The 10,557-nt window shown below is 42.6% G+C and overlaps 1 protein-coding gene across 1 annotated transcript; it reads left to right on the top strand.

The window, feature by feature from the left end:
• Positions 1–2,048: 2,048 nt before the first annotated feature.
• Positions 2,049–10,177, top strand: fgf5 (fibroblast growth factor 5). The gene is made up of 3 exons (XM_026322306.1): positions 2,049–2,304; positions 4,258–4,361; positions 9,755–10,177. The coding sequence occupies exons 1-3, from the start codon at positions 2,094–2,096 to the stop codon at positions 10,124–10,126; spliced, it is 687 nt and encodes a 228-aa protein (XP_026178091.1). The 5' UTR covers positions 2,049–2,093; the 3' UTR covers positions 10,127–10,177.
• The last annotated feature ends 380 nt before the right edge of the window (positions 10,178–10,557 follow it).

Genomic DNA, 10,557 nt, shown 5'->3' with positions numbered 1-10,557 from the left:
TGTTCTGGTACCACAATCTCTGTTTACAACTTTTAGATGAAAAATGCTTTCAACTCAATTGTTTCCATCAGGATGTTGTTGTTGTTAGAACAGTGAAGCCTCTGAAACATGATTTTGATCATGTCCTTAGAAACCCGGACAACCCAGGTCCGATACGTCCTTTTGACTTCCCTGTGGCAGATCAGGGATCATATCGTTCCTTTCACTCTTTCTTTTGTTCTTCAGATGCTGAATTTATCACCACAAGTAGGATTTCTGTGTCAAACGGAACAAGGGTCCAAAGATGAAACGCTCGCAATGAGTTTTACTGCAGTGATTTTAACATTTAGTATTAAATACAAAACACAAGGGACTTTTTCTACAGTGATGAATATGCAGACTATTTAAACACCGCTGGACACTCGACCCCCGGGGCCATGCTTTGGATTGATCACCATCTCTGGACTCAGACGGTCCAGGGCCGCAGCAGAACCTGCTGTCTGCTGTTTGCTTAGACTAAAAAGCTGCTAAAAGCTGGGATCAATCGGGCGGGAGAATCAATCAGGATCATCCGTGTTTATACAACTCAGCAGGATTACCTGACTGTTACTGGAATGGCCTCACAGGAATGACTGGCCATTAGAAGAGTGGGACTAAACACTGCCCTGCTGTTTACATAAAAGGTAATGTGGGCCTGGTCCTGGCTCTGTGGCCCAGAGACAATTAGGCCCCAGTACAGGCCATAATCCACTGCTGGGCACGAGGTAATCAAATTCAAACATAGCTGGGCCCCTGAAAACAATGAGGGCCGGGATTGCAATGATCGCATGTGAAGATAGAAAATTAATAAGCTTAACACTGAACATTTGCCACAGTGATTCAAAGTAAACAGCACGGGATCGTTTTAAAAAGCCCTGTGGTTTATCATTTCTGGTTGGTGAAGAAGTAAAAATAATGTGGCTAAAGAAGAACAGGTGGGAACGATTTGTGAAGAGGTAATTATTTTTGTATCTTTAGATGAGACTAACTCAGATTAAACACCTCTAACAACTGTAAAACATCTGTGTGTTTCATCTGTGCGGAGACCCAGCACCAGCTGATCACTTGTTAATTAATAAGTCAACACCTCAGACATGGAGGGTCTTTACTGCAGGCAAACGTAAACTGTCACCAAACAGAAGTGAAAGACTTGGGTTTTGTCATGAAGAGAAATAACCATAATGTGTTAAAGGACCAGAAAAGACTCGAGACAAACGCAGACAACAGGAGACGTTTAATATTTTAGACGCTATGTGGGGGATTCTGATCTGGGACATTCAGTGTTTGCTCAAGGACGTTTTCACAGGTCATCCAGGAAGAAAGAAAAACTGAGGATGCAAAGGATGAAATGGCACAGAAAGAAGTAATGACTTGTATGTTGCATGTTATTCCTGCTGTCACTGTGATAATGATAATGTCTCCTGTAACACACTGCTCAGAATACATTAGGCAGCTTGACAGAGGCTTCTCCTGAATGTGGCGGTATCAGGTGATAAGGTGGACTAAAGCCTATAAATAAGGCTGCCTGAGGTCCCGGTGAGCCCAGTGTTTACCCTGTCCTGCACCACCTGAGGATCTCTCTTCTGTGAACCTCATCTCTCCGTGTTTAACGTTTCATTATTTCAACTCAGCTTCTGTGGACAGAGGCGACACCAGAATTGCATTTTCGTGTATTTTCACCCATGAAAACACTCCTCGATCAATTAGAATGATGTCTCACTGTGCGTAAAATGCCGCGCTCTGTGCGTCCTGGCGCGGACGATTCCTTGGAAAATGTGCGGTGTCAGTCGCGTTTCCTTCACGCCCCGCTGCTGTGGATCGGTGCTGAGCAGGAGTGGCATCTCGGCGACAAAATCTGGATGAAAGAGCGTCCTTTAGAGCTCAGGCATGCATCGAGTAGTGAGATCATTGGCGTTATAAATATCCCCGTGCCAACAGAACCGCTCCAGCTACTGCAGCCGGGGTAATGCCCAGGAGCGCTGCATGCGTGTGTGCGCACGGTTTCTGGTGCCCAGACCTCAGGAGCGACACCAGAATGCTGAAAGTGGCCTAGCGACCGTCTCCCTTTTGTTAGAATGAATGTTTCTCTTTACCTTCTGACCTTCGCTCACTTGATTTGCGCCGCCGCCGGAGCAGAGCACGTCTCTTTGGAGCGCCAACTTCTGGACGAGGGGATCAGGTCTGGACGCAGGACTTGCAGGCTCTATTGTAGGGTTGGCATCGGCTTCCATCTTCAGATTCATCCCGACGGCAGAGTCAATGGCAGCCATGAGCCCAACCAGCTGAGTAAGTCATTCAGTCCCGTTTAACAGTGCACTGAGCATAAATCATAAACGTCTGAGGCGCAGATGAATGCGCTGCGTCCCGCTGTGAATACGCTCTAGGATCCACATTCCCGTATTTTCTGTAACTGAGCCCCTTTGTGTTTGCAGCTATATCTATTTCAAATGTCATCCCTGGAAGTTCTAACAATAATGATTTACACAGGAAGAGCGCGCACCTAAACTTAGGCTGCACGACCCTGTGAAATATCTGAGCAGGGGCCATCAGGTAGATTATTAGTGGAAGTAACAGGTGCAGCCGGAGACACTCGGATGTGTTTGATTGTCATGGCTCAACAACACTACACTGCAAAAAAATCTCCAGCTTAAAATGATTATTGAATCTTCAAATATCTGTTTTCAAAACTAGTGAAATGTTGTTTCAGGTCCAAATTTTATCATTTGATTTTAAAAATAAAAAAAAACAAGCAGAAACAAGTTAATATGAAAGTCAAGTATGGTGCGTTCATGTTGTCATGTTGTAAGAAAAGCTAAACAGGATCTGACTGATTCCTCCATGGTCAAATACTTTGAGTAGAATAAGCTTATAGAGTCTGAATTCATGAGGCTTATATTCCAATAATCAATAATTTAAAAAGACCATGATATTCTGACACATGTTCAATTTTCACATAAATATACGACAAAAATAAACATTTTAACAGGAATCCAGGTAGGCCCTCTAGAAATATTAGCCTGGCTTTGAGTCTAGTTTCTAGTAATTAGGGAGAAATTCAGATCAAAGTTGTGACAACAAATAACGATCCTTAAAATAAACAGTGGATATTATCAAACACAACAAGGCACATTAGGACTCTAAACCTGAGCTCTGAATAGAAACACTTATTTTTAAAAAGTTGTTGTAAACATCCAGAGTTACCACTGTCCTGTATAAGCCAAAAAAAAACTGAAGCAATAAATCAGAAGTTCAGTTTTTACTGCACCATCAAATCCCTCGTTGCTCCCTCGCTGACAAAACAGCCAAAGCTCCATGTGAAAGTGCACTTGTGCCTCCATTTCATGGTCCCTGTCAGAAGAGTTGTCAGGTTACATGGATTTCAACCTGAGAGCCATGTGGTTTTGAATCCTGCAGGACACGCTGGAGACGAGCAGCAGACTCTGGGCCTCAGATTTGTAATATGAAGATTGTTTTACCATCATGCTGCGTTAAATTTCATACCACTGCTCCAAACGATACCTGAGACAATTAACACACCCTAGAGTCAGCAGCAATGGAGGGCACACCCATATTTAATGTTATTGTAATGTTCTGGGAAAGTTCCCTGACCTTGGTGCTGCTCAGCACACTGATTTACCAACACCAGCCACTAACACAGCATGCTGTGTAAACTCCACACTGCTGGATAAAAACAGAAAGGATGCCACTGCATCATCAGTAACAACAGCCTGAGTACAGATTAGCCCTGCATTCTTTGTGTTTTACTGCCATGTACGGCAAAGAACACTTTACAGTGCTAGGAATTTGACCTGGTGTCTGGTGCAAACGTATATACAGATATGGAGTATGTACACAGTTTTAGAATAAACTAGAATTAAATAAAAAATTAAACTAAATTAAATAAATAATATATACAGAAAAGTGTGTTTGCATTGAAAAGTAGTGCAGTTTAGAAGGTTATAGAACAAACTACAGTTTGTTTTCTTCTTTGTAACAGTAATAAAACTAAACAAGGATGTGAGGAAACACAGATCAGTTATTATCATTGTGATTGATTTATTACCACGTCTCTGTACGTTTTGCTAATTTGCTCGCTGTCAGTAGATTATTACCCATTTACCTGAAAAACAAACAACATGAAGCTAAAAACAATCAAATCAGTCCAAGTGCTGAGATGCAGAAAACGACAAGGGCAGCAAAAATAAATCAACTGTCAGACCGTGTTCTCTGTTCTCCCAGGTGTCCTCGAGCTCTTCGCAGTTTCTCAGGGGGTCATCGGCATCAAAGGGGTCTACAGTAACAGATTCCTGGCCATGAATAAAAGAGGAAGGCTCCACGCTACCGTAAGTATCTCACACACTGAAGTGACACTTTGTTCCTAATGAATCAGTTTTAAGTTAAAAGCTGGAGTTATCTGTGGTGGGTCTGGGTTTGTAAAAGCTTGCTCATACAATTTGTTGTTGACTGTTTGAACAAACCAACACTATTTGTCACTTTATTACTGTTAACAAGTCCACAAGCAGTTGCCTCTGTCCGCATCAGGCAGACACGTGTTCCACAGACACCCTCCACAAGCGCCTTAGAATAATATCTGCCTCTTAAACGGCTAAATGCTAATGTTTAGGAAGCTGAAAATAGCTTCCTGCTGCTGGGAACAGAGTGGACATGAGCAGTGAGACTGAACCAAGCAGTAAATGTGCTGTAAAACCAAAACAATGACCTACTAAAGGCTAAAATACTCCATAAAGCTGCCGGGTTAGGTGATATTTTTCATAATGTCCATTCTCAGTTTCACATTGTTTACTTATAACTTTAAATCGACCATTTCGTGTGTGCCGAGTGCCGGGACCATGATTTAATTTAGCCAAATACTGTGACTCTGTGTCATTTGCTGCTCCTCTTCATTTATAAAACAAGTTCATTTCACCATGAAAACGCTGCCCCTGCAACTGTTTGCTTTATTTATTAGACTGTGCAGCTTTGCATCTGTGCTGCATAACAAAATCCTTTAATCTGACATCTGTATGTCACGGCACACTATTGTAATCTTTAGCCACAGTTTGAAAACTTCCAAAATCCCCCCAAACACACAGTAAGCCTGAAATCTGCCCGCAGCAGCTCGGCCTCGGGGCCGTAGGCAGGCCAGCCAGCAGCCACGCTGCCTAGTCATCTGTGGGAGCCTTGGCAGCGGCTGCCTATTAGCATGTGTTAATGGGAAGAGCAGCTTAAGTCCTGTCTGGGACGGCCGATAATATACAGAGGAGCGAACCACAAAGTGAAAATCAATATGTTGAGTAAACAATCAGCCTGGCAAGCAGGAATCAAGAGAGCCGGGGAGCTGCTGTGGGTGTTCGTGCTGTGCCCCTCAGCTCCTGGTACTGGGTCATGAAACCCGGTCGGTGCGAAGTGATGTGGCATCTTTGTTCAAAGTGAATTCAGTTTGTGAGAAATGTTACTTGTGTTCAGCTCAACCAGCAGATAAGGAAATGACGAACGCTCCACATCCCAAACAAGAGTTCAGTATCGACGGAAACTGCGCAGATGTCGACGATAAGAAAACAATGAATCAGAGCGAGACAACGCGCCTCAAACTGAAAATCATTTTGGTTCTGCTGGAAGTTAGCCCTGCATGGCCACAGTCTGATCCAGGAAGTCCAGTTAGAGGAGCAGACTTATGTGTTTAACGCTTATTAGACGCCAATACGCAGCACAGTGGTTTTGTTATACTGACAGACAGGATTTTATGGAAAGTTATCACACATGTTCTATAGTAATCCACATAACTGTCCGACACAGCACCCTGCCAGATGACATCACATTAGCCGCTTGTTTTGCGTGACCCCTCTCCCTTTTTTTTTTTTTTTTTACATCAGCACATTTCCTCACATTCAAGTGAATGAGGGGCTGCATTTCCACTGGGATTTTCTTTCTTGTGGTCAAATCCAGAAATCCGGTCTCATCTGCCCCCATCCCCCGTTCCAAACTGTCAAAATGCCAGAAATGAAAGTTCAGCTTTCCACACTCACTCCTTCTGCACCAGTTTATAGAGATCATCGTCTCTTTGTGGCTGGTTGCACTGTGACTCCAGCAACAAGGGAAAGCATGTTTGGGCAGCAGCAGCATCACTAATATAAAGATAAGCCCCTCAGCCAGGGACAGAAAATACATTGTGCTGAAAAGCCTCCATTAGCATAACTCACTATTTCCCCTCAGGAACACATAGGAACACATTTACATCAACAGATCAACACCAGTGGAGCTGAATTATCTTTTGTATCATTACAAAACAGGGTCAAACATCAAACATATGAGCATCACGTGAGCATTAAGAGATTTCAGGACCAAAAACTACAAGAATTAAAGACGTTTGTTGTGAATATTGATTTTTCTCAGACATTTCTTATAATGTCTTGGTGACATTTTTCCTTTATCGCCAAAATCAGGTCAAAATGTCCGAAACACTTTGCAGCTTTTAGAGGCTGATGGGAAACATACAGTAAATTTAAATTTCATATCTGATCTTTTCAGTTTAGCTTTGACGGTTAGATGACTGGTTGTCTGGCTCCGAACTTTGCAGCCAGATCTTATTTTTGCCTCCGGAGCAGCTCTGCCTCGCAGAAATATTTGTCTAACTAAAACTCCAATCTGTGGGTGCAGCTGCACCGTGCTATTTAACCGCTTTGATGGTTTGGCTGGATGTAAACGCCGGGGTCCACAGACAGTGTCAGGTGACAACGAACATTATCTCGGTGCGTCGTCTGTCATATTTAATATTTAGATGTTTTCACAGTGGCAATTTATTGGCTGAATAATGGACAAGGAGACAGATGGACACTGCTCTGCATGACCTTACTCAGCAAGTCATCACAAACCTAATCTTATGAAAGGTGAAGGGGTCACCTGCATTAGCTGAACAAACACTGGGTGACATGGGAGACACAGGAGGAGAAACACAAGGATTTATCCACGGAACACACATTTTTGATTAATGACATTATATGATGCTTTCAGATATCAAACACTTCCTTAACTATTTGAATGCTCTTAGTTTAGTTTCCAGTATAATCTTCTTAGCACGGGGTTGGCGTCTTTGGCATTGAATATTTGATGGATTACCATGAAACTCGATAAATACATTTATGGTTCCCAGACAATCAATCCTAAAAAAAAAAACCTGATGATCTTATGATGGTTCAGCAAAAGCCACAACCAGCTCAAAGTTTCAGATTACCCAGTGAAAAATCTCGTCACATTGATGGATTTGCACTCCGGTACTCGGTTTGGTTTTTAACACTGGGAGCACAGTAAATATTATCTACCAAACAAGTTGGCACTCTCACTGCGATAATGTTAATATACAGACATGACCATTTATCTCAAAGCACCACTGCAACCTCACAGTCTCTAGCATGGCTGTTTATTCCTTAACCTAAGCATAGAAAGAGCTAGTGGGTGTGTAACACATTTTCTCTCGGGGTGTGATCCTGGTCCAGTTTTTAGTCGTAAAAATAAAACGGGATCAGGTTTGTGAAAAAATATTATTTGGGTAAAGGGAAAAAAAAAGAAAGTCATCAGTAAATTTCCACCTCTGCCCTCGAAGCAGCTAACCCTGAGGATCATGGGAAAGCTCCCTTTAAAAGAGTGTGACCAATGCAGCAGGGCAAGAGCCAGGTTAAACAGCTGTACAAGCATTATGATTTTAACAATACCATCCCTGGAATCTGGCCGCAGCCATTAAATCCTATGAAACACAGCAGGAGCCAAAGCTGCCTCTTCCTGGTATGGTGCTTGTGTGTGTGTGTGTGTGTGTGTGTGTGTGTGTGTGTGTGTGTGTGTGTGTGTGTGTGTGTGTGTGTGTGTGTGTGTGTGCGTGTGTGTGTGCGTGTGCGTGTGCGTGTGTGTGTGTGCAATGACTACATTCATCCATGCTCCAGTGGATCAGCGTAACTCCCTGACTGCTACCAGAGCTGGTACGTTGCTCAGTTCTGTTAAATCATTTCAAATCAGCAATGACTCTGGAGCTCTGTACAATTTTCTAATCACCTTTTAAAAACAACAGCCAAAAGGAACAGTCAGTCACTCTGGATAACCTAAACTTTGTACTTTTCTGCCGCGGCCGCAGCGGGCTCTCTGGTGACTGGCATGTTTACTAAACGCTGTAATGGCATCATTTTCTGCTGTGCTGCACTCTTCAGCAAAGCAGAACAGTTTGTTTTAGTTTAGAATGGCAGGAGGTTATACAAGGAAGTCAGACTGCAGAAAGTAAGCAGGCATCTCTGGGTACATGTCAGAGTTTCCCACCCGAGATATTTTTAGGGACAAAACAGCGAATGTGTGCAGCGGGCGGCGAGACACAGCATGGTTTTAACGTATCATGCCCGTACTGTCTTTGAATTTTCACTAAGGGTGTAACAGAACATCATTTAGCACTGATCTGTACATTTCTGGCTTAGCACGACTTCCACCACGCTCTCTGTGTGTGCAAACATCAAAAGTGCCTTTAAAGAGAGAGGGTGCAAGTGTGCACGCTGATTTTTAGAGGTTTAAAATCACAAAAAATACAATATACTGAAAACAGTAGCAACTGGATGCTTTGGGAAAATGGTTTGTAAGATTTGGAAAAGAACTTTTGATGAGAATAATGTGGAGAGCGGTTCTTCATAATTACCGATGTTTGTTTTGCTCACAGCATTAACCCAATTTTTCAACACTCCCGTACTCCATCGTGTTGATATGTAGAACTAAAACAGCTAGATTCAAAACCCTCTGCAATACCAAATTCATTAACTGAACTAAATTGAATTCTTAAGTCTAAATGTTCAATAGTAATACATACATAATATAAATTGGTAATTCCTTTTAATAAATATTGCTGTAACAAATAAACTTATGAGAGAAGCAACAGTCTGTGTTTTAGGGTTTTATGTTTAGTCAGAGTTCCTCAGCATCTCAGTGTTAGGGAGCTGGATTTATAATTTAATTGATTCTGGAGTCTGTTTTATAGCAGAAACCCCAATCAGCTCACAGTCAAAACACTGGCCCTGCAGGGGTCACACTGTAAGAAATGACAGGCCAGTGTTCAGTGTTTACCCAATCTGAATGCTGCTGTATTCCTGACATTACATATGATCCAGAAAATGGAAATCCAGTTAAGTTTTTTCATTTGATTCAGGTCATTACGTTGCCTGATCTGATGCCGTGTGAGAAAATGTAATTTGGCTGTTCAGTAAAACAACAGTTGACTTTACAGATGCACTGATTGTCTCATATTTTGACAGCAGATCAGAATTAACAAGGAAATAAAATGTCATCAGTGGGAGAGTCAGGGATCACGGATAAGCTTCAGATGCTTGCTGTCAGAGTTTCCCTGTAAAGTAAACACAGCCGTTCATTTTCTGCTCTCATTCCTGATTTATAGGTAATTATCTAAAGAGGAGCTAACAAGAGAAACACGGGGTTAGGTTACATGGTAACATGCAAACAGAGTGCCCACATGTTCTGCAGCTGAGCCTTGTCTCCATGCGGACAGATCCAGTATTATCTACTCACAAATGGAACATGTGGAACAATTCGCAGCAGAATTAATGGTTTGTTAATCAAAAATGAATTGCGATTAATCTCAGTGACTGATCTAAACCAAGGAACAACAGTTTCTGACTGAGTCTCCTTAGATTAAAGCCCTGAGAAAAGGATAAGAGGTAACACCTGGTGATATCATATTTCCGTTCTTTTGTAGGAATGGTTCACAGATGACTGTAAGTTCAGGGAGCGTTTCCAGGAGAACAGCTACAACACTTACGCCTCAGTGATCCACAGGAACCACAGGACTGGCCGTGACTGGTTTGTGGCCCTCAACAAGCGAGGGAAAGCTAAAATGGGTTCCAGCCCCCGGGTCAAATCCCAGCATGTCTCCACCCACTTTTTGCCCAGGATCAGCCTGCACGACAGGAGCGAGCGAGGTTTCACCATCGCAGATAGGAGCAAAGAGAGGAGGAAAACCCCGCCGCCACCACCACCCAAACCCCCTGTCCCAAAGACAAACGTCCATGCAGGAAGTGCACCGAGACGTACGCAAATCAAGTACTGGCCCAAGTACCGGTTTGGATAGATGGCGTAGGGTTTGGCTTTATCTTGGAAGATACCATGCTCATAGACGTTGGACAAACACGTTATGGATGAGCCCATAACTGATAAATGACACTAGTCATGTATCACATTTAAATCATCATTCCAGGTATTTTTGAAAAGTGTACAAAAACCTCAAAAGGGCTGACAGGACAACTGTGGAGCTTTTACCTGCTGAAGCTACTGTTTGGTCACAGCGAGTGTTGTTCTTCCACTTGAGACGATGATGCTGGTGTTTGTGCACCCACTGAACTTCACGCCCAAGATGTTAAATCTGTTAAAGCTGAACTTCATAACTTTCTGCTCCTGGTCAGACATACATGAAGTGATTTTTAAACTAAAGACAGAAAAAGTCATTCATGTTGCTCAGCTGAATGAAAATACCTCATATAATGTCTCATTTATTTATCTAAG

The sequence above is a fragment of the Mastacembelus armatus genome, chromosome 9 (assembly GCF_900324485.2).
Source record: "Mastacembelus armatus chromosome 9, fMasArm1.2, whole genome shotgun sequence".
Lineage (NCBI taxonomy): Eukaryota > Metazoa > Chordata > Actinopteri > Synbranchiformes > Mastacembelidae > Mastacembelus > Mastacembelus armatus.
The sequence above is the reverse complement of the archived record's forward strand: the minus strand, read 5'-3'. Positions and strand labels throughout refer to the sequence as shown.

What these genes read in the sequence shown, in the direction of transcription:
- fgf5 (XM_026322306.1), top strand. Translation starts at nt 2,094, where the DNA reads ATGAATGTTTCTCTTTACCTTCTGACCTTCGCTCACTTGATTTGCGCC. An exon ending in CCATGAGCCCAACCAGCTGA is followed by an intron (nt 2,305 to 4,257) that starts GTAAGTCATTCA and finishes CTGTTCTCCCAG; the next exon opens with GTGTCCTCGAGCTCTTCGCA. An exon ending in GAGGAAGGCTCCACGCTACC is followed by an intron (nt 4,362 to 9,754) that starts GTAAGTATCTCA and finishes GTTCTTTTGTAG; the next exon opens with GAATGGTTCACAGATGACTG.